This window comes from Candoia aspera, chromosome 1 (assembly GCF_035149785.1).
Source record: "Candoia aspera isolate rCanAsp1 chromosome 1, rCanAsp1.hap2, whole genome shotgun sequence".
Taxonomy (NCBI): Eukaryota; Metazoa; Chordata; class Lepidosauria; order Squamata; family Boidae; genus Candoia; species Candoia aspera.
The window spans coordinates 334,580,368-334,598,950 of NC_086153.1; the positions used below are offsets into that span (position 1 = coordinate 334,580,368).

At 48.2% G+C, this 18,583-nt stretch overlaps 1 protein-coding gene across 1 annotated transcript in view; it reads left to right on the plus strand.

Annotated features, from left to right (window-relative positions):
* Positions 1-16,585, plus strand: part of GRIN3B (glutamate ionotropic receptor NMDA type subunit 3B) — a 44,787-nt gene extending 28,202 nt beyond the window's left edge. The window contains exons 2-10 of the mRNA XM_063290814.1: positions 3,493-4,088; positions 5,320-5,608; positions 8,906-9,667; positions 10,812-10,957; positions 11,777-11,892; positions 12,472-12,623; positions 12,930-13,094; positions 14,459-14,526; positions 15,480-16,585. Coding sequence (XP_063146884.1) covers positions 3,493-4,088; positions 5,320-5,608; positions 8,906-9,667; positions 10,812-10,957; positions 11,777-11,892; positions 12,472-12,623; positions 12,930-13,094; positions 14,459-14,526; positions 15,480-15,864 — 2,679 coding nt within the window. The 3' untranslated portion in view covers positions 15,865-16,585. The remainder of the gene's footprint in view (positions 1-3,492; positions 4,089-5,319; positions 5,609-8,905; positions 9,668-10,811; positions 10,958-11,776; positions 11,893-12,471; positions 12,624-12,929; positions 13,095-14,458; positions 14,527-15,479) is intronic.
* The last annotated feature ends 1,998 nt before the right edge of the window (positions 16,586-18,583 follow it).

Consider the following 18,583-nt stretch of genomic DNA (forward strand, 5'->3'; position numbering starts at 1 on the left):
ATTCCGTCTGCGCAGCAGTTGGCCCGCCTTTTTCTAGTCCACATCTACCGGATTCACGGGAGCCCCTCCCGCTTGGTCACGGACCGCGGAACACAGTTTACTTCCCAATTTTGGAGGGCATTTTTGAAGCTGGTGGGCACCAAGCAGGTGTCCATTGCGTCACATCCGGAGACTGACGGATCTACGGAGGCTCTTAATTTGACCCTGGAGCAATTTTTGCGGGCATTTGTCAACTATCAGCAGGACAATTGGGTTGATCTGCTGCCTTTTGCTGAAGTGGCTTATAACAACGCCGTCCATCAGAGCACGGGGCACACCCCTTTCCGTACTGTGTTTGGCCGGGACTTTGTTCCCATTCCTGACTTGCCTCAGCCCTCCACGCAGCCTTCCTCTGCTTCTGATTGGGCTGCTCACCTGGCTGATTCATGGCCGGTAATTCAACGGGCGTTGGCTGATGCCCAATCTGCCTATAAACTGCACGCCGATAAGCGACGAGCCCTGCAACCTGCTTTTAAAGTTGGTGATAAGGTCTACCTTTCCACCAAGTTCATTAAATCCCCTCAGCCCTCAAAGAAGTTGGCTCCTAAATTTGTTGGTCCATTTCCCATTGTGGGCGTTGTGAACCCTGTCACATTTAAACTGGATTTGCCACACAATCTGAAGCGTTTACATCCTGTTTTTCATTGCAGCTTGCTCAAGCCTGTCAACCACCCCGATCATTGGCATCCGCAACCCCCACCTCCTGCTCTGATCATGATTGACGGGCAGCAACATTTTGAGGTGAAGGAGGTCCTTGATTCTCGCAGACTTCATGGCACCCTGCAGTACCTCATTCGGTGGAAACACTTTCCCCACCCTGAGTGGGTGTCTGCCCGTGATGTTCAATCTCCTCTTTTAGTTCAACGCTTTCATCTAGCTTATCCTGTGAAACCTGCTCCTTGATATTTTTGGGGGGGCGGTATGTCATGTTCACCGTTCCAATGTTGCTGGTACATCGTAACGTTTTGCATGTCATTTGGCTGATGCGTGTTTCATCTGGGAAGGGAGGAGGATTCCATCTCGTGGGATTGTTGTATGTTAGCAGCTGGATTGGAATGTGTTTGGGTTATCTCGTGTGTTCAAGGTTCCTTTCCCAGGACATCAGCAGAAACGGTTACCAGCACCTGGGGGGGGGGGAGTTTGCAACGGCAGGGTGAGGGGAGGGATTATGATTGAGCCGAGGGTTTTTAGTTTGTATTTGGCGCGCTTTTGCTCATTCTCAGCTTTCTCTGTATTTGCATACTATTCTTTAATAAATCAGATATCAGTAAATTCCTGCTTGTGAGTCTGAGTCTATTAGAGTAGGCAATCATTACAATTACATACTGCATATTCACCAGTAATTCAATGGGGGGTGGGGTCAGAAATAAATAGGGGTCCCCCTCTGTACTTTTAAGCAGGCACTTAAGACAACTTTCACAAAGCCTTTCATTTGATGAGGAACTGAGGCAACCTCTGGGCTATGTGGATCAATCAATTTATTGGTATATATAAAGCAGGTTATATTTTCAAAGCTTTTATTCGTAGGAAAAGATGAAGCAGAGGTTTTGGACTCCTAGTAATGTTTGATTTGGGGAGCTGCAAGACAGAATTCTGAGGGGAGCTTCTTTCAAATGCTGTCCTCATGTTGATACAGTTTAGATTGGTGATCCTTAAACTTTTTTCTCTCCCTTCCCACTTTTAAAAATTATAGAGGACCTCAAAAGAGCTTTTGTTTATACGGGTTATATTCATCGATATTTGCCATATTAAAAATTAAAATGGACACTACCGCTTCTCACAATTGTTTGATGGGATTTTAATATTGTCTTATTTTTCAGCATAGGTTGGCAAATAATTTTGATTTTGTGGACCCCAGAGAGGGTCTTGGGGAACCCCCAAGGGTCCTAGGACACACTTTAAGAAACACTGGTTTAGAGGACATGGACACATTTTACAGAGCCTATTAAAGCAGCTAAACTGAGCCTCACAGGATCAAAAAAGCCAAGATGGTTGTGGCTGTGACTGTGAAACCAAAACTGTCCTTTTTTCCAAGTGTCACATGCGGCTCATTTGGGTTAGTGTGTGGTGAACTCGTGTGATTGTGTGCCAGTCACTGAATTCTCCCTCCAGCTTCTGACCACAAACATTGCCCAGATTGCTTCAAGAGCTGGGTTTGCACAGCTCTTGAACCCTGGCTAAAAGGGGATTGAATAATTAGTGGTTCAGCATGTTTTAGTAATCCTGACATTGTTTTAGCATGTTGTATGAACCAGGCCCATCACACTGAGCCACCATTTAGGGTTTTTGTTTGGATGCAGTGTTTTATGTGAACACAACCATTGTATTTTGTTAACCTTGGTCAGGGTTTACAGTGTTGTGTGAACCCGGCCTGCCCATGTACAAAAGTTGCAGGATTTTTATTATGACGTTGTGCCTGCCATCTTGCAGATTTTGACCCTGCAGACTCCCCATCCTAGCTAAGCTTTCTACTAAACTGAAACCTCTATCTGATATTTGTCACTTTTCTGTGCTCAGATCATGATCTAAGCAAAAGACTTCTCACAGGTGAGCCACACTGAGACTGTGGCAACCTTAGCAGCCTCCTCACACCCATTCAAGGTATTATTTTAGTAGGCAAAAAACAAAAGGGATCTCAAAATGTTGTACAACTTTGGCTTTTATGTGTAGGACAAGGTTCATAGAAACCTACAGATGAAGGGGAAACTGAAGCCATCAGGCCCAATCAGGTTTCCCTTCTCATCCCTTCCCTTCCCTTCCTCATCCATTTACTCCCTTCCCTTCCCTTCCTCATCCATTTACTCTCTTCCCTTCCCTTCCTCATCCATTTAATCCCTTCCCTTCCCTTCCTCATCCATTTAATCCCTTCCCTTCCCTTCCCTTCCTCATCTATTTAATCCCTTCCCTTCCCTTCCTCACCCATTTAATCCCTTCCTCATCCATTTACTCCCTTCCCTTCCCTTCCCTTCAGCTTCCGTGGCCACCCATTCACAGAGAACTCTGGGCAATTTACAAGAGTTAAAACAATATAATCAATTAAAGTGATCATGCCAGAAGAGGGTAGGAACAACAACCACTAAGCTACAGGCAACCTCAGTCTCATAGGTGGGTTCACACAACACCCCAGCCCACACCCTGTGGAAAGAGCTTCATCTTTAAGGTTCTGTTGAAGGACAGCAGGGTTGGGGCCAGATTCATCCCTGACAGACAGCTGCCCAGCCTCTGCTTGAAGACATCTGACAAAGAGGACCCCTCTGGGTCTTGGCTCCACAGTCTGAGTGTTCTTGCTGTTAAGATGCTTTTTTCAAGTGTTGTAACAAGATCTCCCTTCCTGTAACTTCAGCCTGGGGGTTGCAAACTCCCTGTCTCTGTTGCGAAGCTCGTGGTAGAAAAATCTCTCCTCTGAAATTGTTCTTGCTTGCTTTCTTTCGCCCTCCCAACTCCTTCTTGCAGAACCCCTTCCATCTCCACATGGACCGATGCAGTGACTTTGAGACTCTCCTGGACTTACTGGTCACCATCTTCCACACCAACCGTTGGCAAGATGTCACTCTAGTTTTGTGCCAAGCGTGGGATGCCTCTGGCTTCGTTGACCTCTGGACCAGCCATGCCAACCTCGAGAAGACAGTTGTGGTTGACCTGAGCTCCCTTGATGAGAGGGAAGCGGCTCGCCATCTTCGTCGGCACTTGGAGGAATACCGCGAATTGCCCGGCCCAGCTTTGCTCTTTGGCTGCAACGCCCGACTCTCCCAGCAAATCTTCCGGATGGCAAAGGAGCTGGGGGTAATTCAGCAGTTCCACTGGATTCTGGGGCAACCACAGAACGTGGATGAGCTGCAGACCGAGGGGCTGCCCCTGGGTCTCTTGGCCTTTGGGGAGGTGGACAGGCCCTCCCTGGAACACTTTATCCAGGACGCAATAGAGCTGGTGTCCCGGGCCATTTCTCGAGCTGTCTACCTTCGACCTGATCTCGCCCTCATCCAGAGCATGGTGAATTGCAACGACAAACACGTTGTGGACTCTGAGTCCTCTGGGCTCTACCTTTCCCGGTGAGTAAGCTACTCCTGATAGCTGGTTTTTGGATACTGAGGAGTAATAGTTCCGTGGAGTCCTTGGTGCTCTCTGAGCCTGGTTGTTTTCTTGCAGACGTTTCATTGCCAGACTAGGTAACACCTTCAGTGTGAACAGGGAGGGGGCCTTGCTCTCAGTTTATACACGGTGGCTTGCCCTGCCTGTGTTGGTGGGGGTGTTGTTCTCTCCTTGGGAGTTCTTTGATTGGGCTATTGTTTGCTGCTTGGAATTCCCAAGGAGAGAACAACACCCCCACCACACAGGCAGGGCAAGCCACGGTGTATAAACTGAGAGCAAGGCCCGCTCCCTGTTCGCACTGAAGGTGTTGCCTAGTCTGGCAATGAAATGTCTGCAAGAAAACAACCAGGCTCAGAGAGCACCAAGGACTCCATAGTTCAACCCTGAGCTGCAAATATTCGCTTCGATTGGTAGTAATAGTTCCCTCTTCTTTCAGCATACACACATTTCTCTGTATGTTCTTGGCAAGGCCACTAATATGCAATGGACAGCCTTCTCTGAGGAAAAGGAATTCTGCAGAGACTCATGCAGAGGTGCAACAGGCAAGCATCCCTGAGGCTTGCTGTTAGATCATGTTTCTGTATTTCCATCAGGTCTGCATGTAAGAAATTAAACTAGTTTGGTTAATTATGGTGGCATGAAATTAGAATTATGAGGGATGAAATCCCAACTAATTCAGAGGGCACCAAGTTTATTTGCAAAGTGCATCTAAACCAGATGTGTCAAACTCAGATAGAAACAGGGGCCACTACAGGTAGTCCTCGACTTATGACTATTCGTTTAATGATGGTCCGAAGTTACAACAGCCTCAGAATGGGTGCATTACAGCCTGTAAAGCACTTCCGAGCGTTGCAAAAACATTGCATCACCCCCTCACGGTCACATGATTGCATTTTGGGCGCTTGGCAACCAGCTCGCATTTACGACTGGTTGCAGCATCCCACGGTCACATGATTGTGTTTTGTGACTTTTTTGCCATTTTTTGGCAAAACAAACGCCCATTGGGAAAGCTGAATTGGCTTAATGACCACTGTGATTTGCTTAACAATCCAGCTTAATGTACACACACACAGGGTTAGGGTTAAATATTACCCAACTGTATTTGGTAAAGGCTTCCACCGGTTAGCAGCAGAATGGAGCAGAGTGTTTTAGAAGCTCAAGATTCCTGTTTTTGTTTCTCCTTACTTCCAGGTTTTTAGCTAACACATCTTTCCATGGCCAGACAGGCGAGGTCTTTGTGCGCAACACGTCTCACGTCCACACTGACCGTCACTACAAAATCTGGAGCCTGCTGAGGGATTCGGTGGGCCAGCCCACGTGGGTGACCGTGGGGAGCTGGAAGGGGGGTGAAATGGAGGCGGAAGAGGGCAGCTGGCCGCAGCACCTGCAGCGCAAGAACCAGGCTGAGGGCGGGGGCTTCTCGCGCATGAAGCTGCGGGTGGTGACCTTGGTGGAACACCCATTTGTCTTCACCCGGGAGGTGCGTAGGCGCATTTGAGACATGGCACCAGCTGAGCAAAGCTGAATGTCTTACAAACGTTTCCCTCTTTAAAAATATAAAATTATGCAATGTATAACAGCCATCAGTCAACTTGGCATTCTCCAGATGTGCTGATTATAACATCAATCATCCACATGCAGAAGAGATTGGCTGGGAACAATGGATATTGTAGTCCTGCATATCCCAAGAGAGCCAGATGGGGAATGCAGGGCCTAGTCTCTTTTTCTGCATAAGTATCTGGTGCAAACTGTGATACAACCCCAAAACATGATGAAACAGGCATCACAATATCACAAGGCAAACGCTAGCTATTCAGATGCACATCCCAACATTGCATACAACATTGCATACAACCATACAGGTTGTCCTTGCTTACCGACCACTCGTTCAGCAACTGTTTGAAGTTGTGATGGCGCTGAACAAGTTGTTGTTGTTCAGTCATGAGTTATATCCGACTCTTCGTGACACCATGGACCACAGCACGCCAGGCCTCCCTGTCCCCCACTGTCTCCCAGATCAGTCCTTGAAGTTCCAGCTGTCACACCACCCCCACAGTCGCACGATCATGATTTGGATGCTTGGCAACTGGCTTGCACTTAATGACGGTTGCAGCGCCCTGCAGTCATGTGATCTCCATTTGTAACCTTACCTGCCGGCTTCCCACAAGCAAATTCAATGGGGAATCTGGCAGGGAAGGTCACAAGTCACTCCAGTAAGCACCCCGTCCTTCCTGCACTCGCACAGTGCCACAGCCTCCTTCCCTCAGCCTCCCCGCGCTGGTACGACTCCCTGCCCTGCTTCCTCTGGTCTCCCTGCGCTTGTGCGGCGCCACACCCTGCTTCCCCCAGCCTCCCTGCACTTACCCACAGCCTGCCTCGGGCCTCTGAGGGCCTCCCCCTATACCTTGTGGCACCCTCCATGGCACCCCTGTGCTCCTTGCCTGGGATTCCTGCCGCCTCCTGCTTAACGACCTGTGTGTCTTGGGGTTACAACAGCAACTGGGACTGCCAGGATTGTCGTCACTAAGCGATGTGGTCACGTGACGTCGTGCTTTATGACCACATCGCATAGCAATGGCAATCCCAGTCCCAACTGCCATCGTAACTCAAGGCCTACCTGTATGGTTCATGTTGTGTCATGACCCAGGCTTCAGTGTTTAAATTTAAGGAAAAACTTCCTGACAGTAAAATCTTTTTAAAACAGTGGAAGAGTCTACCTATGAGGGTTGTGGGTTCTCCATCTCTGGAGATCCCTGGAGATCCCCTAGCCACCTTTCGAGGACGAGTTAATTAATTTTCCTGTACATTGCAGAGGATGAGACTAAATTACCTTTGGAGTCCCTTCTAGCTCTACAATTCTATAATTCTCTGATTAGTTCCCTCTGCCCCCCTGTATTTTTCCCTCCCCAGCATTTTTTTATTGCACACCATGCTTAGCAAAAAATGTTCAGCAGGGTGGGTGTGTGGGTGTGTGTGTGTGAAAAAGTCAAGCTGACAACTATGTTGTTGTCTTTTATATGCATGTTGCAGCCACCAGTCTTCCCCTGGACGCCCCTGTTGCCAAATTAGTTTGTAGGCTTTTTCTCTGAAATAAAACAACAATTTCAGAATAAGCAATGATCGAAAAATATACTTCTATTTTCTGATGCTTGATAAGCAACATGATCTTCTCCAAATATTTTGGATTATTATTTTCACTATCCCTTGCCTGGGAGCAAATGCAGTTGGAATTCCAACAATACAGCTCTAAATTGCCTATTCTGGATACTTTCCCCATTTTTTTTAATGCATGTTCTCTCTCTTACCAGTGAGTATACAAAAAGCCACTTCTTTCTTTTAAAACAGCAACGGCCTGTGAACTTTCGCATTGTGTTTCATAATTATTTTCATAAGTATTAATAACATAACATATTCAGTCCCTAAGAGAAGTGCTGGGTTTCAGGCTGTGTTCCAAACAATCTGGGATTCCTGGGTTCCTTCATTATTATTTATTCCACTTTTGCTCCCATTTTCTAAATGCAGAATATATGCAAAATGGCTTTTAAAGTGAAACTAATAGTGAGCCAAAGCATTCAAATGAAATGTTCTGAAGCAGTTAATTAAAAACATTCGCTATTTTGTGGTGGTGGTGGTGGTTCTCCCTCCTATTTTAGATCTTTATCTTTTTGCAAAAAAATACACAAGGCAAGCATTTGGGGAGGGAGGTAAAATTAACACACAAGGCAGCTTACACACACACACACACACACACAAAATGCGTTGCATCACATTCTGTGCAGAACTCAGGGGCATCCAGGGGAGGGTATCAAAAAGGGCAAGATGTCAACCATGAGGAATGAGAAGTGGGAATAACCCTGAGGAACAGGAGGTAGAGCCGCAACCAGGACAATGGTCAGATAAGAGAAACCTGAGTCCAGGGCAGAAGTGTAATCTGAGAAAATGTCTCAGACAAGCCCCTCCCTAATTCCCATGAAGATAAAGGGAGGGAGGGGGGAAGTGCATTCAGACTTGCATGATACTGTTACTATAACCTTATAATAAAAGTAGTATAAGCTTGTGTGTCTTTGCTTCCCAAGTTTGGTCTGCGTCGGAGGGCCATGTGAGCAAAGCCCCTCCTCTTTTTTACGTGCATCAGATGTGCCTTCTGTGTTTTAGTGTGTCCCCTCTGGAACGACATCCCCCAGACCTGTTTCACCACCACCACCACCCCTCTTGTTTAAATGAGTGTTTAAAACATGACTGTTCCCCCAGGCCTTAGGTGAGAGTAGCCTCCATGCATAATAATGGTTTGTCAGAGATTGTGGTTATTTTCCCACCAAATACTTGCTGGTCTTCCATATTGTTTAAATGGGTGGGTACACCCCCAGGCCATGATGGAGTTGGGCAGCCTTATACATTTAATGAATAATTAAATATAATAAATACATAAATGCACATTAAAAGGGGTAGAGCTTCAGTAAGACGGGGTGGACGGCATCTTGACTTTTGTGACCTCTCCTGCAGACGCTGCAGAAGAACATTTAACCTCGGTGTCCTAGCTAATTTGTGGCATACTTCATTCTGATTTTGAAGCACAGCTTTAAAAGAGTTTCCCCTTTTGAGTGACCTTCCACCTGGCAGGGAGGCCTTTAATTCCCTAAATCCAGTCGCAAGGAGCTGGGATCTAACAGATTTGGAGGGCGTCTGGTTAGAGAATGCTGATCTACATGCTTCTCCTGGTCAGCCACTTTTACCTTCTGCTTTATATTTAAAAGGTATTAATTGGTGCTCTTTCCAGGTAGATGAAGAGGGCAACTGTCCAGCTGGGCAACTGTGCCTAGATCCTCACACCAATGACTCTTCCGTGCTCGACGCCCTCTTTGAGGAGCTGAACTCAGAGAATGGCTCCGTGCCCATGGACTACCGAAAATGCTGCTATGGCTACTGCATCGACCTCTTGGAGAAGCTGTCCGAAGACTTGCCCTTTGACTTTGACCTCTACATTGTGGGAGATGGAAAGTACGGGGCCTGGAAGAATGGGCGCTGGACAGGGCTGGTAGGAGATCTCCTGAGTGGCACGGCCCATATGGCGGTGACATCCTTCAGTATCAATTCGGCCCGGAGCCAAGTGATCGACTTCACCAGCCCTTTCTTCTCCACCAGCTTGGGCATCCTGGTGAGGATCCGGGACACAGCATCGCCCATCGGGGCCTTCATGTGGCCACTGCACTGGACCATGTGGGTGGGCATCTTTGTGGCCCTCCACATGACGGCCCTCTTCCTCACCTTGTATGAATGGAAGAGCCCCTATGGCATGACCCCCCATGGCCGCAACCGCATGAAGATCTTCTCCTACTCCTCAGCCCTGAACCTCTGCTATGCCATTCTTTTTGGGCGCACTGTCTCCAGCAAGACACCCAAATGCTGGACTGGCCGTTTCCTCATGAACCTCTGGGCTATCTTCTGCCTCTTAGTCCTTTCCAGCTACACAGCCAACTTGGCCGCAGTGATGGTGGGCGAAAAAACCTTTGAGGAACTCTCTGGGATTCATGATCCCAAGGTTGAGCAGAGACTTTCCTTCTGTGCTCCTTGCCCTTCTTTCACAGTGTCCTGCCTTGTCTCCCTGTCTTGCTCAAGTTCTTCTCCATCTTCCTCTTTCCTCCAAATTGCTTCTCTGCCTCTGCTTTGGCTGTGTCCCATGGTTGAGCTTGGCTTCCCCTCCATCACCTTCCATCTTTGTTGACCATTCAAAAAAGGAATAATTGTGTTGCATCTAACCAAAGTTTGCTGACTCCAGTCTCCTTCTCCCCTTGATGTTCCAGGATGGTCAAAACCTCTGGGAAGCCCACAAGTCCTCTCCTTTGGTATTTATCCCCAACGGAAGATACTTAGTGGTAGGCTACATCTAGAAGTGGGGGCCCTGTATAGCCAGTTTTGAGCACCCCTTTGTATATCTCCACGCATCATCGCCTTCCTCCATGAATTTATCTAGTGTTTTAGAACAACTGAAGTTTTTGGCTGTCACCTCAAGATGGTAGCATCTTGCCATGTAGATTTTATTATATTTATATTTTTATTGTATTTTTAACTGTAATGGTTTTATATTTTAATTGTGTTTTATCGTAAGCTGCCCAGAGTCCCCCCATTGGGGAGAGATGGGCGGTGAATAAATTTATTAAATAAATAAATAAACCTTACACGGGTATTTCCTTGGGTGAAGATTCATTCCACCAACTCCAGGGCAGTTTGACCTAGTAACCAAATGAGATCAGAGTGAAGAAAACCTTTTTCTCCTTCCCCGCGCCCCACACCCTGCACAGTTTTTAAAAACCTGTTGAAATACTTCATTTCAGTTGCTTTCCCCCTAAATCAAAACTCTCATCTTCATCCCTGTTGTGCGCTATTTCCGAAGTCCAGATTTGCCTCCGTCTCTTGAAATCCCCGAACACAATCCCGCAGGCCTTTCTCCCTGTTTCCAAATCTTCTGCGACGTTTACCATCATTCTGTTGCTGACATTTTCTCTACTGGTTTGGGAACATCCCATGAAATCTCATCCTTTCCCTCTTTTCTGCTCCATTTCTTTCCCTACTTTTGCCCTCCACCCTGATTTCTGTTGCAAGCATTTTAAAGAGTGTCCACATTAAAAGAACCCCCCCCCAAAAGTCTAGGGGAGACTGCCTAATCCCAGTTCTGCTTTCTGCAGCTCCACCATCCATCCCAGGGTTTTCGTTTCGGCACCGTCTGGGAGAGCAGCGCAGAGGAGTACATCAAGAAGAGTTTCCCAGACATGCACGAGTACATGAGGCGGCACAGCGTCCCCACCACCCCTGCAGGGGTCACCATGCTCAAGTAAGGCAGGCTGAGCCTGGGGAGGACAATCTGGGGGAGGAGGTGCTGGCGCTGCGGTGCATTGGCATCTGTTCCAGTTCTAGCACTTGCCTTTGTGGCCCCCCATCTCATTTCAAAAGCTTTCTGTAGGGGACCACTTAAAACCTCTGGAAAGATCTTTCTCCTTAAGGACATGCTTAGTTGATTGAGGGGGGCGCTCAGATAATTCCTCTCTCCGGTCATCTGTGTTGTGCTAACAGGTGGAACTGCAAGATGTTGGACTGGCCCTTGCGCACTCTTCCCGGCCACTCGTGCACACTCCTGTATGCTTGCACAGCCTCTCCCACCTGGCAGCAGCCACCCCAAGCCCCACCTCACTTCTCCCACCACTCGTGCACACTCCTGTATGCTTGCACACCCTCTCACTCCCTTCCACCTGGCAGCAGCCACTTACTTTGCAACTTCCTGCCGGCTTTCCCACTGACTTTGGTTGCTGGAAGCCAGCAGGAAGTTGCAAGGAAGTGCTCACTTAATGACCTACGATCCTCGCTTAACGACAGCAGTGGGGACTGCAGGTCATGTGATGTTGAGCTTTGCAACCACATTGCTTAGCGATGGAGATTCCAGCCCCAATTGCTGTCGTAAGTCGAGGACTACCTGCAACAGCGAACACGTGACTGAGAGAGAGATGCTGTGATGGTTGTAAATGGTCGCAAAGTTACTTCTTCATCACTGTTGTAACTGCAAACTGTTGCTGTCCAAGGCAGTCATTAAATGAGGACTACCTGCAGACTTAATTTATGCTGCCCAACTTGACAGCAACTTGCTTCTTCTCACCAGGACCAACCCCCCGAAGCTGAATGCCTTCATCATGGATAAATCCTTGCTTGATTACGAGGTCTCCATTGATTCAGACTGCAAACTCTTAACAGTTGGGAAGCCTTTTGCTATTGAAGGTATGGCAGAAACATCTGGATCGGGGGAAAGCATCTGGAGGCAGAGCAAGGAAGGGGTTCGGTAGCCAAATGAGGCTTTAGTCCAGATTGGCTCATTCTGTTAAAAACAGGTATCCTCAGTCTTTAAGTGAATCTGTGAAATATTAAGCTTGGAAGATGCACAAAGGTTTCTCCTTCTTCCATGGAGAATGTGATTTTTATTTTATTTTTTTAGCACTTTCTCAGGGGTCTCCAAAATATAATTATGCATTGGTTGATGAAATACTTCACTTTGTATCCAGAAACCTTACAGTAAAAATAGGGGCGCCTGCAGTGTGTGTGTGTGTCAAAAAAGTCAAGATAATGGCCTTGATTATGTGGCCATGGCCACCATCTTGACTGTTTTGACCTCCCTGGAGTCCCTGAATCAAAATAACGCTGATCAATAGCATGTGGCAGCAAAAACCAGCAAAATGCTCTTCCTATGTCTGGGGTTAATGGGAGGGCGTTCTGCACGTGTTCCATTATCACAGCTGTTCCACTCCAAGTAAAGGGTTTCTCCTCTTTTACACCCCTCCCAATTCTCGTGGACCGTGCCAGGCTATGGCATCGGCCTTCCCCAGAACTCGCCTCTGACCTCCAACATCTCCGAGTTCATCAGCCGCTACAAGTCGGCCGGCTTCATGGATCTCCTGCACGACAAATGGTACAAGATGGTGCCCTGCGGGAAAAGGGTCTTTGCCGTTACTGAGGTATGGAGGCTCTGCGGGACAGAGCTTCCCCTCCTTGCCTGCTCCCACCCCTCTGACTTCCTGGTGCACCCGGATGCACTGATAATGCACCAGCAAAAGGTGGTTGCACCAAGCTGCTTTGGAGGTGGCATCTTCCCAACGTGCACGAATGTGCACACAAGTATTCCAAGAGGATCATCCTTACTTTGGGCGGGGGGGCAGTGTTTTATATATTCACACCAATGAGCCCGAGGAACTGTGTTTCCAACTTGAACATTCCAGCTGGGGTAATCCTGCCTCTGTTCCTTCTTTCCCTGTCACTTCCAGACTCTGCAGATGGGGATCTACCACTTCTCTGGCCTCTTTGTGCTCCTCTGCATTGGACTCTGTGGCTCTCTGCTCACCTCCTTTGGAGAACACATCTTTTACCGACTCATCTTGCCTCACATTCGGCGCAAGAAAAAATTCAATTACTGGCTCCATACCAGCCAGGTGAGGGGTCATCTTGGAGACGTGCATACAATGCATGTTGCGTGTGGGCTCAGTCTCACAGGGCGGAGGAACAATAATTTGTTCTGAAAGGAAGCAGTGACTGAGGAGTCCTTGGTGCTCTCTGAGGCTTGGTTGTGACCAGGCAACACCTTCAGTGCTAGAAGGGAGTGCGGTTTGCTGTCTGTTTATATACAGTAGCTTGCCTGACAATGTCGGTGGGGGTGTTGTTTTCTCCTTGGAAGTTCTTTGATTAGGCTGTTGTTTACTGCTTGATTGTTTTGTCTGAGTTGGTAGTTCCTTGATTAGGATATTGTTTACTGCTGGACCAGCCTTTCTCAACCTTTTGACTCTGGAGGAACCCTTGAAATATTTTCCAGGCCTTGGGGAACCCCTGCACATCCAGGCTCAAATACAGGCCAGAAGTTACAAAGTTATTATATTGGTTACATGTGTAGGCCTGTATAGATGCATTAACAGTGTTCCTAAACTAAAAATTTAAACTTGCCTCTTTAATGTGAAGGTGCCCGAATTTGAAATAATTTTTTAAATAAACTGTGATCTCCCAGGGAAGCCCTAGTGACCTCTCACGGAACCCTGGGGTGCCCGGCTAGATTGTTTGTCTGGTGTTAATCCTGATGTTAATCTTTGCTTATCTGGGTGTTTGTTGATTGCTGGCAAGGAGGGTTTTTTTTAGTCATATGGCATAGCAGTTCGGTGTTCATGGTGCTTTTTGTTGCTGGGAAATCCTTGTGAAGTCCAGCAGCCAGATGTGTAGTCTATTTAGCCGTGACAAGTCACGCTGCCCGGGGTGCACCACGAGGAGGCTGGACTACATTGCACCGAGTTGGGCTGAGAGGGAGCGACTAGCCCAAGGTCACCCAGCCGGCTTTCATGCCCATTAACAGGCACATAGAGGTAAACCATATTTACCAAGCTTCCAGGAGAGAGCACCAAGGACTCTACGGTTCAACCCTCAGCTACAGATATTCTCTTCTAAAGCAGTGACTACTTGGGCTTAGGAGCTGCTTGTGTTTGTGTTCGAGATTTTACAATCTCAAAAAAGGAGAGACCTTGAGAAAAATGACAGGATTTGAAATGCATATGCAGAGCCAAGATCGTTTACTAGGATGTATTTCTAAATTGTTGCTGAAATGTGACACAGAGGCAGAACAAATTTAAAATGGTATGATAAAATTGATGCAAAATTTGAGAGCAGTAATGACAGCGGACCACAGCAAAGAATGATAATAAACCTTGAGCCTCCTCCCAATTATTCTCAGAGAAGTTATTTTTCCCAGTTATTTTTCTTCATCTTACAAATCTCTGGCCTTTATGTCTTTGTGGTATTTATATACATAATCCAGAAAATACACCGGGCTCTAAACATGGGACTGGAGGAACAAAGGCTCAAGAAGTTGAATTTGGAGAAAAGGTAAATTCTTTTCACATCAGCTCTTCTGCAGTTTTGCCAACCCTTTCCACATTATGCTTGTCTGAATAATACGTGAAGTTGCCGGGGAACTATTAGACCTATTGTGCGGGTGTGCCTTCAAGTCAGTCTTGACTCCTGGCAACTACCTGGACAGGTTCATGCCATTTCTTTCGGCAAGATTTTGGAAGTGGTTTGCCATTGCCTCCTTCTTCCTAGGGCTGAGAGAGAGCAACTGGCCCAAGGTCACCCAGCTGGCTTCGTGCCCAAGGCAGAGTCTCCCATTCCAGGAATGGACACAATTGGTGCAGAAGATGGGTATGTGCCACGGGCCTGCTGGCTGCCTAAGGCACGCACAAACAAGGGGGTGGGATTTGATCACAATGCCACGCCTGCCAGTTTCCAGACATTACCACACACCTCTGCAGACTCCCCTGCCAAGCAATCTTTTTTGGGCTGGGGTGAACACACTATGTTACGTTTTCTTTTTCGGCAGCTGAGGAATGTGGGGATGGGACAAAGAAAAAAACAAATCAACAGAAGGACCAGGACTAAATTTTTGGCCCATTTTCCACTGGGTTTTCCTGCTGAAATTAGCAAGTTACCTCCCTTTGTTGATCTTTATGGAAGAACATTTTGAGGGCTCCAAGGGGTGCAGAAAGGATCAAACTGCCTCATTTGGGCTGCAGGAGGCCCATTCCTGTGCTGTTTCATAAATTATATATTTTCATCCTAAATGGGTCTGTGTCTCTACTGTTATTTTTCCCGATGTTGTGCATCTTTTACTGAGCTTATGATTGGAATTCATTGTACCTTTTCATATATGCGCATGCCTGTAAAAAGGTGCGGGTCCTTTTAATGGGATTGTTAAATTGTTGCAATCCCATTTTTAAAGAAAAAGATGGGATGTCATGACTTTCTTGGTCTTAATTCTTTCTCTCTCCTCTCCTCCAAAGATGCAACCTTCAAAAGCCTCCGGATGAACCCGAGCCGCCCCCCAGCCAGCCAGACTGGAATAACTTCCGTGGCACAGCGATGAAGAAGGAAGACAAGCGGGTGCACTTCAACATTGACAACACCCCAGAGGAGGCCTCAGAAGTTGAGAGGGCAGGACCTATTTGGCACTGCATGAATGGCCAGGACCCCCAACAGGACAGCAAGGAAGCCAAGCAGAGGGAATTGAAGGAGCTGGAGAGCAAAATCGAGGATATGCGAGAGCAGCTGAGGGCCGCCCTGGTGCGGAAGAGCGAGCTCATGGTGGCCCTTGGACCACCCCCTAAAGCTCCTCGGCTGCCCCCTGCCCTGAAGGCACTGATCAGGGAGGCCAATGAGGACAGGTGATGGAGTGGGGAGACCGAGCTGGACTCTGTTTGGACTCCTCTGTCCCTGGTGAAGAATGCCAGGACAAAGAGCAGGACAATGAGAGAAGCAGAATATTGGTTGGGGGAGATGTTTGTTCTAGCTTTCCCTGTCTTCCCCAGATCAGTTTTCATCCAAGGGGCGTGGGTTGCTGGTCACCCTTGTTTGCATGTGGAAGTCCCCACTTCATCCATGTCTATTGAAAAAGCCACCGGGCTGAGAAAGATGGTGGCAAGGTGGCTGACAAACAGGCAGGACTGGATATGTTTGGGATCCAAGTTCATGAATTCACAGATGTACTAAGTTGCCTTCATGGGTCTGTATTCAGCAGGTGCTGATCGTTACTTTCTCTTCTGCAAAATCCTGTGGCTGATTTTGGCCCAGACCTCTTAGCAACCTAGGAGGAGCACACTTCTTGAGTTTTCACTAGTCTTTTGATGCCTCACTAGGCAGGCACAATTTCTAGGAAGCGTCAAAGAAAAGGAACTGCTGAACTAAGAGAAGGTAGGGAGAAGGCTGAGCATGAGGGTGGAGCATAAAATATTCTGGAGAGCAGACTGCTTCTGGTTTAATCTGTTGTAAAGCAACCTTAATTGCAAATTCTCTGCCAGGACCCTGAAGCTCATTACCCATCACAGCCAGCTAGTAACTGGGCTGCATAGCCCAATTTGTGGGACTTCAACGTATGTCCATCAGGCACAACATAGCTAAGTGGATGTGGAGTGGGGGGGCGGACAGGCATTCAGTTCCTGGAATCCTCAACCAACTTTGTTGATCTTGGAGAAGCTTTTGCAAGACAGAGTAGACAACGTTGGACCAGAGGAAGTCGAGTTCCAGCTGATAGGATGCTTTGATGTTAGCCAGGGGTGTCATGATTTAGTGGCACAACCCATGGCTGATGAAGATGCACATGGGACAAGCAGAAGAGAGTTTGGATTCTTGGGAACAGTTCTATTGTAATGATTGCCTAAACCCAAATACTCAGTCTCACAACCTCGGGCTTAAAGATAACTGATTTATTAAAGGAATAGTATGCAAATACAAAGAAAGCTGAGAATGAGCAAAAGCGCGCCAAATACAAACTAAATACCCTCACTTCAAACCCAATCCCGCCCCTCGCCCCACCATAGCAACCACCCCCTCCCAGGTGTTGGCAACCGTCACACATCGGCCTGGGAAAGTAACCTTGAAGACATGTCATAACCCAAACATACATTCCTGCAGAACAGCAAGGAGATTACAGCCTGGCACGGCTGAAATTCCCCTCCCCGCAAATGACAGACACGGAACAGGAGAGTGACATGTGAAACGTTACGATGTATTCAAACCATTGGAACGATGAACATGACATATCGCCCCCCTTAAAGAAACTAAACTAAGCAGCAAGTTCATGCGGCTAGGCAGAATAAAGACGGGCTAAGTGATTTTACAGTGTGGGACACGCATCAAAGAATCCACATGTGAAACGCTCCCATTCATCTCTACACAAGATCTAAGCATTGGCATGAAAATTTTCACGATGCAGATATTAGCATTGAACATTGCGATCATGACAAAACGCAAGGAACAGGTTACAGTGGTTAAACAGCATATAAATGCAAAAGGCTAAACAGCATGAGAATGCTAAAGCAAACCACAGAGCCCCGCCCCTCCACTCAGTCCGGAGGGACATGCTTCCAGCAAACAAAGCCCTGAAACCCACCCCTATCTCGCCCGAAATCCAGGATTTCTCGCTGATCGCCAGCCTCGCTCGGTGGGTCCACCTCCTCCGCCCTCAGTGCGATGAATGCGTCGCCTTCTTCCTCAGGCCCCAAGGCGGGCTGTCTCACCTCGGCCTCTCCGCTGCATCCCGCCCGACCGCCGCCGCTCTCCACGCAGCCCAGGCCCCTCGAGGCCGCACCCTTCTTGGCGCTGACACAGGCAGGAACGATGGCTCTCTCCTGCCGCGCTTGCATCCCGTGGAGCAGCGCCATCTCCAGCCACAGGAAGTTCCTCATCCAGTCCCGCTGCGCCTCCGAGCGCTCGCACCGCAGCTCGGCTTCGGTCAGCAGGAACACCCACCACTCCAACGAAAATGCCGATGTGCCGCCCTCCTTCGCCGGAACCATGCAGCCACGCCGCGTCCCAGCCTGGGCCATCAAGGATGCCAGCCACTCCGGGGACCACACCGGGGCGCCGCTCTCCACCTCCAAACCCATCCCCGACTCCGGAACATCGCTACCGGCCACCGCGCTGAGGTCGCTCCCCCGCGACTCTGCCCGTTGCGGCCTGACCCGCCGATCAGCGAATTCCACCTCCGGAAACGTGGGGTATTGGGGTCTCCAGGTGGCATGAGCTAGCCCCGACCGAGCTTCCGCCATGCCGTCCCCGCTGGAGCGCTGTTGCGCCCCGATTCGTCCATCCATTGTTAAAGTCATCGCTAGCTCTCCCCTTCACCAAAGGCTTGGATGGGGGCTAGCGGAAAATTTCATTATGATTCTCAGCTTTATGTAATGATTGCCTAAACCCAAATACTCAGTCTCACAACCTCGGGCTTAAAGATAACTGATTTATTAAAGGAATAGTATGCAAATACAAAGAAAGCTGAGAATGAGCAAAAGCGCGCCAAATACAAACTAAATACCCTCACTTCAAACCCAATCCCGCCCCTCGCCCCACCATAGCAACCACCCCCTCCCAGGTGTTGGCAACCGTCACACAT